General features: G+C 37.4%; 1 protein-coding gene across 6 annotated transcripts in view; it reads right to left on the reverse strand.

The window, feature by feature from the left end:
* Positions 1-447: 447 nt before the first annotated feature.
* LOC129276932 (kazrin-like) overlaps positions 448-20607 on the reverse strand; it is a 35727-nt gene continuing 15567 nt past the window's right edge. Inside the window, exons 2-14 of one of the 6 annotated variants that reach the window (XM_064109830.1) lie at positions 18365-18482; positions 17683-17892; positions 16894-17201; positions 16296-16530; positions 15622-15636; positions 12524-12724; positions 11289-11491; positions 10336-10448; positions 8778-9012; positions 8277-8378; positions 7388-7554; positions 6015-6147; positions 448-4710 (exon numbers count right to left, since the gene is read on the reverse strand). In XM_064109830.1, coding sequence (XP_063965900.1) covers positions 4573-4710; positions 6015-6147; positions 7388-7554; positions 8277-8378; positions 8778-9012; positions 10336-10448; positions 11289-11491; positions 12524-12724; positions 15622-15636; positions 16296-16530; positions 16894-17201; positions 17683-17892; positions 18365-18482 — 2178 coding nt within the window. In that variant the 3' untranslated portion in view covers positions 448-4572. Of the gene's footprint in view, positions 4711-6014; positions 6148-7387; positions 7555-8276; positions 8379-8777; positions 9013-10335; positions 10449-11288; positions 11492-12523; positions 12737-15621; positions 15637-16295; positions 16531-16893; positions 17202-17682; positions 17893-18364; positions 18486-20607 lie in introns of all 6 variants that reach the window. The other 5 variants (XM_064109829.1, XM_064109828.1, XM_064109826.1 and 2 more) reach the window with 5 other exon arrangements.

The following is a 20607-nucleotide window of genomic DNA, read 5'->3' on the forward strand; positions in this document are numbered from 1 at the left end:
ATCTCTTTTTCTCCCTCTCTCTTCTCTTCTCCCCCCCCCCCCCACTCTCTCTCTCTGTTATCTGCTAATTTCTCTGTTTCACATCATCTTCTCAAACACATATTTCTCCCCCTCTCTCTCTTTCTCTCTACCTCACTCCTTTTGCCTCTTTTCTTTTAGCCTTAAGCAAAATCATCTTTGAATCACAGAAATATCTGTTAGGAGGATTGTTCTCAAAATAAGGAAAGAAATGGCATTTCCAAGGAGTGTGTAGTAATGCCATCACAAAATTTAAAATAATTTCACAACAAAGAGCTTGGAATAATCAAAGTTCACAATCATACTCTACAATAAAAGAACATTGTCTCACATTAACAGAATAAGGTACAGATATTATCAATGAATATTGTGATAACAAAAATTTCACTGAGAATAAAATGAAACACAACCACACAGGACACTTCAAAATTCATATATCAAATGCTGAATTCATATTTTATTATCATATATATATTCATAGATCTTTATATAAATCACAAACCATGATTATCGAAATCATAGCTTCATCAAAATACATCTCTCTGTTTCAGAATCAAATGTATAATTCATTCATCACTCATACTCCTCTATAATTACATTACATAAGGCAGTCTCTGCGGGGGATTTCAATAAATAATTGGAAATGTGTAAAATCACAAAGCGCCAGACGGGAATTATTCATGAATCATTAATAACATCCACTCCCTCCATCATGAAATTCTGTGATTTATAAAATTTCAGAGTAGTAAAAATTTCAACAGATTCTTGTGTTATATTATATTACATGTATGTTCATCCAATAGTTCAACAAAGTATTAAAGTTTGATGTAGCATTATGGTTCCAAACACAAATTACATGAAGAATTCATAACTGAATTATTTCGACGTATATAATTAAAGGGGAAAAAAGAGATATGTCTTTAAAAGAATATTGTAAAAATGAAAAGGTACCAAATACATAATCCATGGGAAAGGAATTATTTCTTAATCAAAACAACATTAAAGGTTTGTACTTGGATGGAAATCATTTAACCAAACACAAGATAAATTATACCAATGAAACCTTTCATAAAAGAATATAGGACATAATTTCACCCTCTCAAGACAATACCCTCTCCCCCTGCCCCCCCCCCCCAAAAAAAATGAAATGAATAAAAAAAGTATTATATAAAGTTTTCATACCCAGTAACAGGGCAATGAAATGATGAAAAACAGGAACCAAACCAAAACTCCACTCTATAAGAAAACTTTCCAAAGTGCAAAATATACAAATAGATATCATAAAGCATCATTTCTTTCATAAAAGAGAAAAAAAAATCATTGAGAATCCCATCCTGATTACTGAATAATCTAAAAAAAAATTCATGAACTACTTTTGTAATTTAAATTCATGCATTCAGAATTATTTGTTGTACATAGAAGAAAAGAAAAAAAAATTGCCAATTTACAAGAAAACAATCAAAACACTTTCGGCAGTTGTGTGACACTATTTAAATGATCTAAATACACAGCTTGTGCATTAAAACAAATCATATATATCAGTGCTTGTGTACTTCCCAATTACGTTCGCTAATTACATGTAGACGAATGTGTATCTACAGTCCCATTAAGATAAGATGGTGTACTCCAAAACAATTTCTTCAACACAATTTGGAAAAATCAAAACATCAAAATGCATCGTGTGAAAGCAAGCTCATGAATGAAAGAAAAGAATGAATATGACATAAACGCAAGGCTCTCTTTGGAAAATGAAAAAAAAATAAATTGAATGTTGACATGGCACATGAAAGACCACTAGAGGGCGCCAGAGATGATCTGATCTCTTCCTCTTTCTCTAGTCTATCTCTCTTTATATTAATCTTTTGAAATATTCATATATGAGCTCTTAGCCTCTCATAACAATACTTGTGATTAAATTTATTGCTCAACATAGACATATTCAATTACAGATTATTGGAAATTCTAATTCAAAGTGCAGAAATCTATTTTTTTTTAAAGAAAGATTAGATAATCCCTGGTCATGAAAACAAAACATGTGCTTTATTTAACACACAGCTGAAGTACCAACAGAGTCGCATAAACTGATAATCTTGTGCAAATATATGAGCATAAATACATGTATCTTCAAAATAACAACAAAATAGGGGTGGAAAATAATATCTCTCTAGTTATAAAAGATTTGATGAGAATCGTTTGCATTCTGACAATTGCAATTCATGAATTTGTTTAGACCTTTTCATTACCACATTAAAAGCATACAAAATGGTAATACATCTGGGTAAAACATTTAAAAAATATGATACTGTTGAAATAATATTGTGATGCAATAATGTCAAACTTAATATGTAGATTGCACATTAACATAACTCAAATTCTTCAAATGTACATAAAAATCTAGCAATGCTGAAATGTAACAAAATATATACACACAATTAGCATGGTCAGCACTCGATGTATACATATATATAACTATTTTTATGGCTGTAATTTCAATGTGATGAGGTCAACACTAAGTTGAGAATATTTCTATCTTTAAACCAAGCAATTAGATAATTGTGACCTAAAAATTGGTTAAATTCATTTTTAAATATTCAAAATCTCAATATTTTCAATGATTTCTTATTCTACATGTACGGAATTAGTACAGGATAATAGACCTCCTATTTTAAGACTGCATATTCTAACAGAATTATAAAATTCACTTTATGATAAAATAATAGGTAACTTTAAAAAAAAAAATCCCACCCTCTTTTGAACGAAGAAAAAATTGTCAGATCTTTATTACTTTTCAACAATCAAGATTAATCAAATATATAATTTTCAATAACTGAATCTATGTTTACTTCAATTTTACAATTGATATTAACTATTGTTTACCATTAATGTGTCTAAGCAACGTATACAGGATTCAATTAATATGTTCCTAAGCCAAACACGCAAAGGATCTGTTTAACAAGCTTATCATCGATAACTAATGCTGAATTTCAATGACAAGATTAACCAATAGTTGGTTATGATTTCAGTAGCTTGATAACATTTCTTGCAGAATGCTATTAAAACAATGCCCGGGGGGCTAGTTGCACAAAAAGTAAGATTTGAAAGATATATGCAAACAATGAATTAATCCTAAATACCCACATCTGAGTGGTTGAAAAATCAAGTTGCATTCGATGTTTGGAGTAACAATCGAGTGCAACTCTTTGTGCAATCGGTTCCTGGTTATACTTTCGCTAACACCTCATTTCCAATTTTAATACACCCACTGTTTTTGGCAGTATACACTCACTCACTCATCAAATATAATAATTCGCAAATCATCATTCACACAAACACAACACTCACTAATAATCTGCATAGATGATGATCTCTGTATGTACAGATGAATTAAGTATCGGGATCACGAGTCTAAGAGAAGACCGAATTAGACACTCTGTCCAATGAAACACCTGGAGATGAAGACTATGAATACATCCTGAGATAACTAATACGTATCTAATTTTCTTTGGGGGCACAAACATATCTATGAATTCTCGAAGTCCATGACGATGTTTTGTGCCATGATCATTTCATGATTTCAATATTCATCATCATCATGGGCAATTCCATAAAATATCTATGTCCGGCCCCCTGGGACTTTCCTTTGTCTGTATTTTCTAGTTTTTAAGAATTTTTTTTATAACGCTCTCAAATTATCACAGAAGTAGCAGTGGAAGTTATGTAAGACTGGAGAAAAATGGGGGGTTAGACATACATACATGTAAGTTGATTATCTTATGGAATTGCCCATGTAATTCGTGAAGATTTATTTATCTATATATTTTGCTACACCAAAGACTATTTTATCATCTGAGTATCTTTACAGCACTTTTGAAAGAGATCGTACACTTTTGAAAGAAGTTGTGCACATAATCATCAAAGTGTAAATGATCATCGACATTGCTACACGTAAGTGCCTTCAATGCAGATGATTTAAAGAATTCTCTCTACTAGCTGCATCCCTCGGTGTTGTTGGGAACCTTTCATGGTTTCATTATTAAATCCATTTCACAGTCATATGACTCTTTGATTCTCCTGTATTCCTCCTAAGTTAGAGCACGATAGGATACAATAAAACACTCCTTCATTGGCTTCACAGTTACGTCCATCACATCATGTTCAGAGCCATCTTTAAATTGGCAACTCAAGCATGGATCATTCTAAAGAAGCCATCAAAGATCCCGAAGTTGGTGACCCTTATGAAATGAAGACAAATAATGATGCTCCACGTATATCAATTGATTCTGATTCAACTTCTGCTCGTCTTCTGTTAAATCATCATAGTTAATTCCTTATTCATTTCTCTCTCCACACAAAAAGTAAAGTTTTATTCCATCCTGGCAAGTGTTTCAATATTCTTTCAATATTTCCTTCGGAGTTTGTCATTAGTAATCTCCATACAAAAATAGCACAATCTGGAGGCCTTTCTTACATCCACAAAAAAGGCAAAAGATATCTGTAAGTCTACCACCATATGTTCAGAGCAAGAATGCATCAGGCGTGTCACAAGGAGGCGCCCTATACTATGGTGCTCTCCTGGCTGAATTCCTGGCTTCGCGATTTAGAGCGGATCTGCTCGGGCATGGCGCCGAAGCTCGAGTTGTAAGTGTTCATATCCTGACGCAGCTTCCGTCCAAGAGCTCGTCCAAGTGAGCCCTGCGGAGAAACGAAAGGGAAAGAAAAGTAAGTCAAAGCTGCATTCGAGGGAAAATACACCATGGCTGGGACTCGAACCAAGGGCCCTCTGTTTTAAAGCCCGGAGTCTGTACATCAACTTGTCGTGTTAATCAACAGAGTTTGAAATCATGGGGTCAATTAATTGCACAATCTTTAAACAATCCTGATCACTGCACAAACAAACCAACACAATAAAACATGCAGACACACTCATCCAATCAAAGAAAAACAAAGAAGGAAAATATAAAAGTTGTCATGTAAATTTCAAATACTTCATGATTATACAACATCACCTAATTTGTGTAATTTCTTTGTATTTAAAAAAGTCTTTAAGGCTCTCCAATACTAGTCTTCAATTTGACCCATGCCTTTGAAATATTGGGGATAGCCTGATTATTTTAACTTCAGCAATTTTGAGGGAAGAGACTTTGGTAGGTGAGAGACCTCAAACTATCTCCTTCCCATGTTCTCAAAAGGAAAGCTCTTTTTTTATACTTATTTTGGTGCTATTATTTAATCTATTTTTATTGTTAATATCTGTACATTCGTTTTTTAAATTCAGTTTATTTGTATATTGGTAACTGGAGAAATGTGGAAATTATAAAATGATTGGGATAAAAACTGGATGAAGTTATGAAACATGGATTAAAAACAAGTTCTAGGATTTGAGTTGATTTTCAATTGCCCATGATCAGCTCTTGTTTGGAGGTCCAAAGATTCCATTATTGCTGGAATACTCCCAAGGGCGTGGGGAAAGTGCATAATCTTATATGGGCAAACAAGAAACTGATGACTGGGATAATAACATATCTTCCAAAGCACGAAGATGATCAACAGATTCCATTATTGCTGGAATACTCCAAAGGGAGTGGGGAATGTGCATAATTTTTTTATGGGCCAACAAGAATATGATGACAGGGGCAATAACATATCTTCCAAAGCACGAAGATGATCAACAGAATCCATTATTGTTGGGATACTCCCCAGGGAGTGGACATTGTGCATACAATGTAGCGGGCAAGCCAAAATGGCTAGTAGTAAAGATATATCTTCTAAAGTGCTTGAAAGACCGTAAGAATCCAATATTGCTGAAATACTCCCCAGGGAGTGGAGATTATGCATACAATGTAAGTGGGCAAGCAAACATCCCATGAATCAGATAATCTGTATTAAACACGTTTGGAGACATTGCTGTGATGTGATAGGCGCTATATGAAAGCGGAATATCATTCTACTATTATCATTCTCATTTCAGTTGGTGAAACCCCTGTATTCAAACTCACCCTGAACGTTGGTTTACTCCTGCCCTCTCCATTGGTGTTGTACGACCTTTGGAACCCTCCGCCGCCCAGCGCCCCAGAACTGGCTCGTCTATGCCTGGCGTCCATGGTACCGTTGACAGGCTGCAGGGACGCTCTGTAGGGTTAGGGTTAGTCACGGGAAGGGGGGGGGGAGGATGAGGAAAATTCACATTATTCCAATGGACCACACAAGAAACATGCAAGAACTCAGTAGGGGCAGTTCCTGAAAGCATGCACGGCAAACCCCTCTATGTGGGACCTTCATCAAATGGTGTGTCTCCTCTTTTTCCTGGGGGCCGTTTCATAAAGCTGATCGTAAGTTGAGAATGACTGGTGATCCTTTCTTGTGGTGAATGATACTGACCATTAAATGTTCATTGGTGATTATTTCGAGTAGAAGAAAGGTTCACCAGTCGTTCTTAAAGACGCTCTTAACTTACAAACAGCTTTATGAAACACCCACCTGATACACATAATAGGCTGTAATGCTGTGTATCAAATAATCAGGACTCCAGCAGGGGATTGAATGTACAAATATGTTGATTATTTCATGGAATAACCCTGCAGTCACGGTACAGGTTATGGAGGGAACACACAAGTAGAAAGTCATAAACAAAAATGGGGAAAACATATCTAACATTTTGGGTAATCCTTTCTCGTGGTAAATGATGCACTGCAAATTCTCCCTGGTGTTGCTTCAGCTTCTAAGAAAGGATCACCAGTTGACCTGGTGACTTGCCAATGATAAAACAGGTTTAATGAAAAAGGGGTCCAGTCAAACTTATTTCAGAGCAATCCTTTACAGTATTAGCCATGCCAGGCAGTTTAAGCACACAGCACAAGATCAAAGGACATGTCTAGGAAGGCCTGTACGCTACATTCCTATGGGCCGTTCCGTGAAGATGGTGTAACTTCTGAAGGTTTCCATGGCGAAGAAGAAGAGTGCTGTGGGTTTCATGGTACACCATGTGTTCTGTCATGGGCTTATGCTGGTGCTGAAAAGGACCACCCAAACTCCATGAAGATGTTCGAAAAGTTACGTATAGTATTACGCATGACTGGGGACCCTGTCTTGTGCTAAATGCTATATATCACAATACAGTGCGTCCCACACAAAAATAATAAATACAGAGAATCATCAATGATTTATCATAACTCAATAACAAATGCAATAGAAATATGACCTATCATTGTAAAGCTCAGAGTCTCCTCTATCATCTGGTACAATCTAGATGATTTTTTTTGTGGGACGCACTGTATAACGGATTTAGCACCCGAGAACATGGACCAGTCAAAAGTTGTTCATGAATTTACAAACATCTTATAAAACACATCCCAGGCCTTGGAGAACTAACCTCGCTGGTAGGACGAGCGCGTTGAGTTCTGTTGTAAGGTGTCTTCGGATGATGTTTTTACTGGATGGGATTCCCAGTGCGTTGGCCATGGCATCGGAATCAAAGGAAGGTTCTAGGACCATGAGGGCGCCGTGGACACCACTGTCGACAAGGTTGTCTGCATACTCCTGAAATACACATTCAAAATAGTAAACAAATAGTGATGAATCAATACCAAATAAGTGTGCATTCTGTCTCAGATATATCAATGAATCAATACCAAATAAGTGTGCATTCTGTCTCAGATATATCAATGAATCAATACCAAATAAGTGTGCATTCTGTCTCAGATATATCAATGAATCAATACCAAATAAGTGTGCATTCTGTCTCAGATATATCAATGAATCAATACCAAATAAGTGTGCATTCTGTCTCAGATATATCAATGAATCAATACCAAATAAGTGTGCATTCTGTCTCAGATATATCAATGAATCAATACCAAATAAGTGTGCATTCTGTCTCAGATATATCAATGAATCAATACCAAATAAGTGTGCATTCTGTCTCAGATATATCAATGAATCAATACCAAATAAGTGTGCATTCTGTCTCAGATATATCAATGAATCAATACCAAATAAATGTGCATTCTGTCTCAGATATATCAATATTCTTTTTATTGTCCTTCAATTTCTTCTACCAATGGTGTGTGCTTGTTGCTGTTTGGCCTTATTTGTATCTGAAGTCATTCACTGATACAACAATTTTCGACAAAGACTTCTTGGTTGCTCTTTGTCATAAAATGAAGGGCATTTGACCATATATTTTCTTTGCTCTTGAATCTGTTTTTTTCTGTAAAAACTTCCTGATACTTTCATCATTAACATTGTGGAGGAGTACTTACATTAAGGTCTATTATTCTGGCCCACTTCATGACCCTCTGTGTGGTCCAGACTAACGGATCCATATCAATGTCCTCACTTTGGGTTCGTCTCTCTGCTAGCATCTGAAGAAACAAGGAAAAAATCAAAATAATTCAACATCAATGTCCTCACTTTGCGTTCGTCTCTCTGCTAGCATCTGAAAGAACAGGAGAAAATCACATCAATTTGATAAGGGCATTTCACAATCTTTGCAAGCAATAAGTGCCCTTGAGTGACGCCACTGCTTTTTATGATGATCTGGCAATCAACATCTTGATTCTTTTCCCTTTTGTTATTTTGCAACATTTGTAATTTCAACACCTTTTGATTCATACTGACTGGCCTGGAGGAACCTACTTGTGTTAATTTTGCTTTTTGAACAAACAAAATTATTATTTTGGCTCTTTACAGAGAACCTTCCCTGGCTACTTCGTGGTGGTTTAGAGGGTGGCAGGTCAAAATTTGTACCGGTAAGTACTCACCGCTTTGTTGAACTTGAGCATCCTCAGCAGTTCAATGCCATGTAGAAGACTGGCCTGGTGGAACTTCCTGGTGACCTTGAGGTACTTCTCTAGATCTCTCTTGGTCAAGGTCGATAGGACCCGACCGTCCACTCTCTCCGCTTCAAAGATCAGCGAGTGCTGGCCGAGCCCTAGGTCGTTCAACCACGTCCTGGCTACCCAACAATGGTCAAGATCAGCTGCTTTGGGGAATTTGCTGCAAGAAACAATAGAAAAAGGGTTATGCTTCAAAGATCAACGATCACTGGCTGAGACCTAGGTCGTTCAACCACGTCCTGGCTACCCAACAATGGTCAAGATCAGCTGCTTTGGGGATTTTGCTGCAAGAAACAAAAGGGAAGGGTTAACCTTGGAATAATCAACCAAACAAGAGCCTCTACAAGATCTTTGAATGTTTTCATGTGGGAGATGAAACTAAGAAAGTTATGCTATGGTTAACACCATGTACCCGTATAGTCCTGAAAAGGACTGTTGGGTTATATTTCTTGGCTGATTGTAGCTCTGAAAAGAACTGATGATCAACAATTCAACCAATCATCAGTATGATAATACACTAGAATGCTTTGGTATTTATAGGATGACTTGAGCGGTTCCATGACATTTGCTCCACTATAAAGTCCACACACTAATCGAACGAAAAACCCCAACCCTGGATTTAACATTATACCCTATCCTAAACCTAACCATAAACCCAACATAAAACCCTAACCCTACATTTTAGACAAAATAAAGCCCACAGCAATTGTCGCAGGAGCAAATGTCGTGTCATTGACTTAATCAGGCTGCTGAAGAACTTCTAAACAATTAAAGTCTTCATACTTCTTGAAGTGTCCATTGTGTCATTTGTTTGATCAATGATTATTTGAAGGACCATAGTGTAGCTATAAATGGACCTAGGTAGATAAGAATGTCAAATACAAATTAGATATCAATTAACACATTATCTCCTCTGATTAGGAAAATTGCCCTACTAGCTATAAAAAAAACTATTTGATGTAAACCACTGCTTTTTCCTTTTTCCCTTCTCATTATCCAATGAAGTGAAATGAGAAGGGTTACATAGGGATACTTTTGTTTATTTGCTTGATGGCTTCTATAAATACATGTACAGTGTATGTGAAGACAGCAGAGACTCTAATGAAGAAACAAATATAGGGGAATCTACTGAAGAGAGATTTGAAAGACTGGGTGAAAGGGTTTGCAGATACAATATGTAGATGATGATACAAAGCGATGCTACTCTTACCCTGGCTTTACCTCGAGCTCTCAGTTTTTCAACGGCACTCAGTGCATTCAAGGAATCAATTCTCCTAGGTACCCATTCACCTCACCTGGGTCGAGTGCAGCACAGTAAGGATAGATTTCTTGATGAAAGAAAACACACCATGGCTAGGATTCAAACCCACAACCCTCTGTTTAAAAGGCGATATTCAGAACCACTAGACCACGACTCCCCCACAGAGACACTAACCCCCAAAATGCCCCACAGACTCTTCTCTGATCTTTGGTCGATACTTACCATTCACTAGGCACTTTGTTCTGATCGATGGCAAGCCTGAGTTTCCGTCTATGAAGCACATTGGTCACACCCATCCCTGTGTCCAATTCACTGTCTGAAAGACCTAGTAGAACCTGAAATTGATAACAAAGACAATCAAAACATGTAGAATCTACTGCATTCACATAAAAGGATGCTCCACTCCATCACATCCCACTCCTGACACCAAATGTCTAATCACCAAATTTTCATGAAAAAAAACTATGATAATTACACTTATGTAGTGCTTAATATATGTTTCAAAGTGCTTTACATTGCAATTATCATTACCCCGTCCATCAGATCCTCGCATGCCTGCATACAATGTACTGTATGCACTTTCTTCACTCACTGGGAAGCATTGTCATCCCACTCCTGACACCATAAATCACTCACTCAAACTACCTACCTTGCCACTCTTGATGTTCTTTGCATATGCTTTGCTGTACTGTGGAAGGCACATTGTGGGTTATAACCAAGCCCCATCACCAATTTTTTTATTTCCATTGCAACAAACTGTTCCAATGTTCTATTGTACATCCCACTCCTGACACCATTAATCACTCAAGGATAGAACTACCTACCTTGCCACTCTTGATGTTCTCTGCAAACGCCTTGCTGTACTGTGGAAGGCACATTGTGAGTTCTAAGCAAGCCCCATCACCAATTTTTTTATTTCCATTGCAACAAACTGTTCCAATGTTCTATTGTACATCCCACTCCTGACACCATTAATCACTCAAGGATAGAACTACCTACCTTGCCACTCTTGATGTTCTCTGCAAACGCCTTGCTGTACTGTGGAAGGCACATTGTGAGTTCTAAGCAAGCCCCATCACCCATGTTTTAATTCCATTGCCACAAACTATTCCAGTGTATTGAACATCCCACTCCTGACACCATAAATCACTCACTCAAAGGACCAAACTACCTACCTTGCCACTCTTGATGTTCTCTGCACATGCCCTGCTGTACTGTGGAAGGCACATTGTGAGTTCTAACCACGCCACAACCATGTTTGCCTTCCATTGCGACATCGGCGTTGACTTGCATTTCTCAGCCAGTCTCGCTTTCTCCTGTTCGTCCAATGAGAATAGCTCCAAGGTGCTACTGTGTCTTGAACTTGAAAGATTTGTGTCTGTGGAAAAAAAATCCAATATTGTAAAAAAAAAAACAAAAAAAAAAAGCCCAAATGTAACTTTTCTTAATCATATAGCATTGTGCATGTAATTTAAAAAAAAAGTAAGTTCTCATTGGGTGATTTCAAGTCCGGTGTTAGCCTTGGTGTTGGTGTTGAAATTCGAATTGCTTCTTCTTGCTCCAAAACTTATTCAGAGTTTGTAAAACTGATCCAGATCACATTATTGACATCTCAACAACTAGTGAGTGGCTTTTTGGGACCATCTTCATTTCATGTTCGGTGTTATAATCGTGTAAAAATTGACCTAACACCAACATCAAAAGGTCAACACTGAACTTGAAATCACCCATTGTCATGATTGTTTAAAAATCACTTCCACAGGGAAAGGTGTTAGCCTTGGTGTTGGTGTTGAAATTTGGATTGCTTCTTCTTGCTCCAAAACTTATTCAGAGTTTGTAAAACTGATCCAGATCACATTATTGACATCTCAACAACTAGTGATTGGCTTTTTGGGACCATCTTCATTTCATGTTCGGTGTTATAATCGTGTAAAAATTGACCTAACACCAACACCAAAAGGTCAACACTGAACTTGAAATCAACCATTGTCATGAGTGTTTAAAAATCACATCCACAGGGAAAGGTGAAATGTACATGTACAAATCAATAACTTACAAGCTGCAAACCACAAGAATGCAAGTTTTGTGTATTTCACTGCTTGCTAGCCGGGTGCTTTGACCCCAAAATCTAAAATTTGCAGGCTTGGAAAACAAGCTTTGATTGTGCTTTTTACTGGCCTGAATTATCTGACGACATACGGTGTGAGTGGGGCTGTGTTTACATGTGTCTATACAAAGGAAAGATTAATATTTTTTTATTCCTTTATTCTTACGAATTCGGTTTCTTTCTCAGTTTGCGCAGGAAAAAGAAATTGAAAATTTTTACTGCTTTAATAATGGGATGAAAAAGTTATTTATAGTAATATATTTCCAAGCATAATTCTGAATAAAATGAAACGACAGAACTCACCATCAAATACTATTTGTTCCAGTGTGGCCCGGTTCTTCTTGCCGAATATTTTGGAGAGCGAGTTGAATTTCTTCTGTTTCCTCTTCTTAAAGCGTTCCCTTGACGATGTTGTTGAAGCCGTTTCGATGTTGCATAGTTCTTCAGAAGACCTGGAGAGCTGTTCGGCCGGTGACAGCAGGAACTCTCGGCTTTCGCTGTCGGCTGAAGTATTATCTTTATGGTTTAATGGGGGTTTCAGTTTGTTTCCACAGATAGTAATGATCATTTCATTATTTTTTAATTATCAATAATTTTTTTTTGAAATTTGAAATTTAGTACGGAAAATCAAAATGGGTCAAGTTGTGTCATTTCGGTGGAAAATATCAAAAATTAAGATATCAGATAATACAGAAATAACATTTCCAAAAATTCATTATGAACGAAAATGAAGAGGATTTGATGTTTGAAATGGTTGCATAGGCCATGTTTTTTAATGGAAGTGTTACCGAAGGCACGTTTATAAGTTGTGGGAAACCAAATAGCAACATTGGAGATTTGTGGGCAGTTAAGTGAATTGCACATAGATCATGTAACAAGGCATTTACACACATTTTCAGTTGAATATTTTGCAGAGGAAAGGGAAGAGTAAACAAAACACTCAAATTGTAGAAAAAGAAACAAAGATTTAGGTGAAGGAAGCAATCAGGAAAAAAGGTGCGTTGTAGTGTCAAATTTGAAATGGGTCGGGAAAAAATTTGAATGTTGATGTTGAAGTGGGTAATAAAATGAGGAAAAGAGAAAGGGAAAGAGACAAACAAAGAGAAATGTTCTGTAAATATAAGTGAACAAACAATGCAGAATAACAGAGCAAGAACAACGAAGCAAGCATTATAAAACAAGAATGTAAGTATGCGAGTCATCAGAGAGATAGAAGTGCAATAGAATGAAATAGGGGACTGTGCACAAAATGTTTAAAAAGCACATTATTAATGAATTATTTGATTTTGTCACATGACTAACAAATGTCAGAGAAAACACCTCTTTAGCATTACCTTGAAAAAATATATTATATTCCACAAACAATAGCAAAAAAAAACAATGACACAGAAGTATTAATGCAGCTTGGATAAAAATGTCTATTTCACCTATTTCTTTTTATTTCAGATATGATTTGCACCTTGAAAATAAATTAAACTAAATTTTAGGCTTACTGTATATGGGAAATTTCAATTGCCAAACAACAGCAAGAAAACAAATGGAAGTGCATATAACAACACAGCAACACACAAAATGAAAGCCACAAAAATGATCCCCTTGCTCTAAACAGATTATTTCCCCCATTTCACTTTTTAATAACGTTCCTTGAAATTTCAAAGGCAATATTGTTTTTGCATATTTGTTATAATTTACATGTACGATGATGTATAATTATTTACCTTTATTTGGACCTGGGGGCATGGTAACGCAAGACAGGATAATATTTTGAAAGAATAAATAGGGCAATACAAGCAAGCAACCAAGCAACATGGCCTGTGGAGCAGAGGCGGCGGAACGTCAGGCTCACACAATGAAAGTGGTGGGGCACCTACATGTATTGTTTGGCAGACAAAAAGGGCCCCTCCACTTTCTTTGTCCGAGCCTCATTTCCGCCGCCTCTGCTGTGGGGCATATATATGATAGCTTCATCAGAAAATCATTCGACTTGAATTGATTTTCAGTAGTATTGCGAACAGAAAATGCACCCATTCCACAATTAAAGATAAATACCAGTTGTGGTTACGATCTCAAAATGCGTTCGACCAGAATCCAATGAAATCACCACCAAATTGTTTGTATGTATACATGTAAATAAAAAATATGTGCCAAATAGCTCTGGAAGGAAATGTGTAATTGCTCAGAAATTGGCAAAATAAGCACGGAATTCCATCAAATGTATGGTATTTTTCGAAGCAATATTAATACACTGTCCCACATATGCTTTTCTGTGTTAGTTATCATCAGAATTATCGGTTTTCAGCTAAGATTTCATGATTTCACAAAGATGAGTTGATTTGCAATGTACCAGATCTAGATCTAGGATAACATGTGGTAATTAACCTTGATTTTAAAAGCTTTCTCATGAAACAATTGTTTGCTGCAACTACTTTTACCTTTAAGGCCTCAACTGACAAAACATCATATGGGATTGATTCTATTCAATGAGCCTTGATTTGAACAATAATCAACTGGTTGATAATTGCTAAAACTTAGTTTGTTTGTTTTTTTTGTTTTTTTTGGAGGGGGGGGGGTAGTTTTAATTTCGGAAGACAACCAGACAATGGCTTATGATATTTCTTATCCATTTCAAATTTATGTTCCTTTTTATAATTGTAAAAATAAAAATGGCGATATACCGGTAAAGCAAATGTTCAGGGGGGGGGGGGCAATCTGTGAGGGGAATAACTTTCTTGCTCCTGTTCAGTCCAAAAGGTCTTTTCTACATAGACTCCAAAGACAATTTCCATGAGCTATTTTGCAACTTCGCAAGAATATTTTTTGACATTTTAGAGATTAAATAGCAAAACGCTCCTCTTTTTTCTCTGTAAGCAACTATAGTTTTACAGGGGTCAATTAGAAAGAACATTTCCCCACATCCATGTATTGAGCCCCAACGGCTTCCTGAGATTATAGCAACCAATGCATACATATTGTTATCATTGATCGTACTCATGGGTGTAATCAGATATGTGATAGAGAAACCAATGAGAGTCAAATAACTTGCATGTCATCGATAATGGATATCACATTCATTTACCATCATATCAATCAGATATCACATGTTTTATTTCAATGGAACATCATAATGGTAAACTGTTTTGACCAGCATCATTTTCGCTCAGATCATGATCATTAAAGAATTTGATTTAGAAAGGTTATGCAGCCCAGCTCCTGATATTATTAATTTTTTTTTGGGGGGGGGGTCTGAATGAACAAGACTTTTGTTTTTGAATACGTTTAAATGATTTTGATAAGTTAGATGCTGCTTCCGTGAGCCAATTAAAAAAAGAAAGCATGCTATGAAATGCATACCGAATCCGAATGAGAATTTGTAACGAAATTGTTGAGCAACGATATATTACCTGAATATTCTTGAACTATTGATGAGTATAAAAGGTAAAAAGGAAAGCGTTTACAGCTTAATCAATCAGTCGTTTAATCATCATTGGTCAATTGATCATTTTCTGCTTGGATGGTATCGCCATGATATGAATCTCAAAAATAATTTTCGACGCTGACCATCCACATTTTGGTAAATCAAAAGTTTTATTCAGGATGTAATTCTACAGCATCTGTCCCAGATCAGAAAGATCTGTCTGAATTCAGCAATTTTCTCTTTAATCTTGCTTATCTTCATCTCTATACAGAACATATTTTTCTGTACCGCAGTTCATGACAGCCCTGGGCACCGTAACACAAAGGTTAGTGATTAATCGTACGCTTCATTTTCACGATTTATTGAATATTGTAGTCAATGCAATCAATTGTATAAAAAAAATTTCTACAATGATTCCTAAGCTTTGTGTTACAGGCCCCAGAACCGGATAACACAACGCAATTGATTTTAGTACATTTTTTTTATACAACTGATGCATGAATCACAATGTTCAATAAATCATAAAAACCAGACATACAAGCAGTTGCTAGGTTTTGTGTTACATGACCAAGATGTGTAATACAGGGATACCCCCTGGTTGACATAATTGGTTAAGAAACTTTAAAATTGGTCTTATCTGAAATAAATCACGATTCTCACCTGATATGAAAGAATGTGTATTACGGACGCTGCGTGCTGAAAGGGGTGGGGTCTCTGGGAGGTCGGATCCTGCGTTGCTGACGTCCGCAGCATCCGGGCCTTGCGAGAGGACGCTATCAGATCCAATGGAGCCGTCTCGGCAGTGAGAGGCTAGAATCATAGAGTCGTTGACGCTGCTTGAATTGCTGAGCATGATGCGAGGGGCATTCCTCTCGGATATGAGCTGTCTTCTGACCTGTTGGTTTGAAGAAAGTTGGCAAAGTGTTCTCAAATGGTTACTAACTTCTTTCCTTCAGCGAGGAATTGATGCATATGGGTACTAGGATTAAGTTCTTGAATGCACCAAGTGCTGGTAACAGCACCTGGAGCTAAACCTAGGGTCACATATAATGCACATGTGAATAGGCAACTAGATAAATTGCACTTAACAAATTATACTTCATATATGTATTACCATTATTATCACATAGTTCTACCTTCCAGAAACTGTTTTTTTTTTTTCTAAGGTACTAAAGGCTCTTTGATCAACTTGATCTAGCATCCTGGTAAATCGTCAAGGATCATCTTCACGATTTCAAGACCACCACTCTTTGCTCACCTTCTCAAGCTCTTCCTCCAAGGACTCGTTCTCCTTCTCTTTCTTATCCAGCTGCTCCCTGAGCGCCACCGACCTCTCGGCCGCTTCCCGCGCCCTCTTCAAGATCTCCCACCTGTCCTTCTCCACCTCCTCCTTCTCCGCCACGATCTTCTTCAGGCTGGCGTCGCTCTCCGTCATCCGTTGCTCGTAGTTACGGATGAAGTCCCTCATCTCCTCCTCCTTGGCCTCCAGGGTGCAGTAGAGCTGCTTCATCTGGTTCAGGAGGTCCACCTTCTCGCTCTTCAGTCGCTTCCGATCTGCTTTCATCGCTGCAGTCAGACAGATACAAAATGTTATTCTTTTTTAATATTTATTAAATAGAATTTTCATGCCAAGGACCATTTCATTCAATTTCAAAGGAGACTGAATTAATAGTAATCTCTCACATCAATATTTCTATGCCATTTTGCAACTTTGTTCCAATATATATTCCCTCATAATAAAGGAGTAAATAAAATAATGAGTTCATCTAACATTAATCATATTGGATTAGACTTGAATAAAAGTGAACTAAATCACAATGAGATTGCAATTGATGAGAAAATGAGAAAAACCCAATAATGATCATTACAGTTGCGCTACCATGTGATCGAACAAGATCTCAATAATTAAGGCATGTTTTATCCATTAACACACCACTTGAAGTAAACCTTGAGCCCTTTTCACCAACCATATGAATTGAAAGAAATCAGTAGCTTAACATCAAAATCCTCCAACATTCCTGAGGCGATACTAAGGACTAGGACTTACCGGTGAGAGCTTCTTTGGCTCTTGCGAGCTCGTGCTCCGTCTGGGTCAGCTGTATCTTGATATCCTGAGCGGTCGGTACCTGATCCTGGTCTTGCTCCAGGATGTGAGCATCGTCCATCTGCTTGAGCAGACTCTTGTTCTCCATCTCCAGTCGGGCGCACTTGTCTCTCAGCTTCTGCAGTTCATGCTGGTCCTGCTGCTTCTGCCATTCTGTCAAGGGTCAAAGGTCAATGAGAATCATATATACATGTATGGTTATTAACCAAATGGTAGTTTCTCGTCCATTCTCAGCATACTAGTACTCAACCAGATTAGTCAAGCTTAAAATGGCCATTGGTGATTATTTAGCGCATAAGAAAGGTTCACCAGTCGTTCCTAAAGTCTCTGTTAACTTACAAACAATATAAAACACCCACCTGGACCCGACTCATAAAGAGTGGCAATTGTTCAAATCAATCTCAACTATAACAACCATTCACAATCAAGGTTCCATGATAGTTTATCATTAACTGAAAAATTGAGATCGATTGTACAATATATCTCTTGTGATTTGCAGTTACAGAAGGAAAATGAGGTAGAAATACACTTGCAGATCAAATGAAAAAGCTTTCTTGAACATCAAGTATAGTGATTATCAAGGAAAAGTGGGAGGGACAACGTAAGTGCCACGCCTCTTTCTTACCTTTGTTATCCTGGTCGTTGTCGGGTGTGGTGGGCGATGAATCGGTGCTCATATGACTTAATCTCTTGTTGGTATCAGCAAGTTCTTCTCTCAAGGAATCTACTTCATGATTGGCGTTCTGCTGAAAATACATTAACAAAAAAACAATAATTATGGTTTCAGAAATCAATAATTCTTTACTTGATTATTCTTCATCCTAAGTTATATCCATTTTAGATAATTTGATGTAATATAGTTGGGAGCATTATACGCTAGAATGAAATCTCGAGGTAAGCCTATCCAACACTTAAGATCTGTGTGCAACTACAGTTGGAGCAATTAATCATTGCTTTGAAAACAGACATTCAAACAAGAACTATTTTATGATGTTATATGAGGTTAGCACATACTTGACTTCCGCTGGTAATTTGTAATAATGGAGGAGTAGACATACATGTACTATAAAGGTTAATTATTAATGGGCTAATGTTAATTTGAGAAGAGAGAAGTATCGATGGATCAAGGATACTCCCCGTTTCTCTCTGCACACAGATAACCAATCTCACAATGAGAAGTAAGGCTGATATAGTGTATCATTACTCTGGATACAGAAAGCAATGTACAGTTCGGTATGACCGCAGAATTGTTCAGAAGTACAGCCACGGTATAACAGGCATGTTATTAATGAGCTCTCCACACTAAGCTGTCATTGCCCATAATACTCATGATCCTTTCTATCTACAGATGGACGAGGGATTCCAGGGGTTGTGGAAAAGAAGGGGGTATGGTCGGGGAGACGGTAGATGGAGACAGATGGAAAGTGACGGGCTGAATCTTGGTGGTCCCAGGAACAAAGTCTACGGGAGTTACAGAAATCAGTCAGCATTCCCATTTGTTTACCTAAAGAAACCAGGTGATGATGATGAACAACATTTGTATAGCGCCATGAATCTGTGTGAAGCATTCAAAGGAGCTGGCTTCCACATCATTCATCGACATGTAGCTGCTGGAAAAGACAAGTCTTTGGGGGTCCCTGGACAAATTCTATGTGAGTTTACAGAATTCTGTAGTCAACTGTTAAACACATTGCCTATAATACTGGAGCATAGTGGTTCATATGTTGTACAAATCCGGTAGGAAACGCAGAATTTTGTCGTCAACAGGTTAAGGCTTACTGGAACATAATATGGGAATTACAGAATGTAGCAGTCAACGGATTAACACATCGCCTACTGCAACCTGGCGGTTCCTGTACAATGTCTACGAGTTACAGTGGGGGCTCAGTGGTGGAATGCCCGCCTCATGAACGGGAGGTTGTGGGTTCGATACACGGCCAAGTCATACAAATGACTAATAAAAGATGGGACCTTCTGCCTTCTTGCTAGGTGCTCAGCATTTAGATTGGAGAAAGGTAATAATAACACATCATGTTTAATATGCAGGTACTGCTGGAAGAGCAGTTTCTTAACTGAAGTGGCTACCCTGGGTAAATAAAACATTATCATCATCATCATCATAAATGTATTTACCCATTGCTGACTGAAACATAGTTGTCACTGTAGGCCTATAAAGACTGTAATAGGGAATTACAGAACAGTAGTCATTAAGAAAGAACAGAAAGTTAAGGGAGAATGAAGGAGAAAGGGCAATTAAGGAACTGTGGGTAGAGAGTGATGAACTAAAGCATGGGCCATCCCTAGATTTATGGTGAAAGAAGGAGAACAAAATACAGATCTATAAAAGGGAAGGGGATAGATAGGGGATGGGGCAAGAGGGAGAGAGGCGGCAGAGATGAAGGGAAGGGAAGGAGGGGAAGAGGGGGTAGACGAGATTAAACTTCAGATAAAACAGAGACAATAGTCCAAGGAATATGAAATAGACTATGAATAGAGAGATTAATCTCGAGATAGAAACCTAGAAAGGAGCCGGCATATAGACGGGGAAGGAACTGAATAACGATGAAGCATAGATAAACAAAATAAAGATGGAGACGGAGGGAAAGAGACACTGAGATAGTATCTATTGAAAGAAAGGGAGTTTGGTAATGATAAAATGAGAGAGAGTTGAAGATGAGGCATGTTTCTAATGAAGACTCAGACACTAGGTTGTCAACAATCATATATTCTCATTATCGATCTCATTGAATGGATTCCGAAGGGAAACATCGCGAAGTAGATTTATAAAATGACACGTGAGTTGAATGAATGAATGAGGGCAGTTGTGAAAATGAGGAGGATTAGATGCATGAGACAACAGTTACAGGG

The sequence above is a fragment of the Lytechinus pictus genome, chromosome 14 (genome assembly GCF_037042905.1).
Source record: "Lytechinus pictus isolate F3 Inbred chromosome 14, Lp3.0, whole genome shotgun sequence".
NCBI classification, from domain to species: domain Eukaryota; kingdom Metazoa; phylum Echinodermata; class Echinoidea; order Temnopleuroida; family Toxopneustidae; genus Lytechinus; species Lytechinus pictus.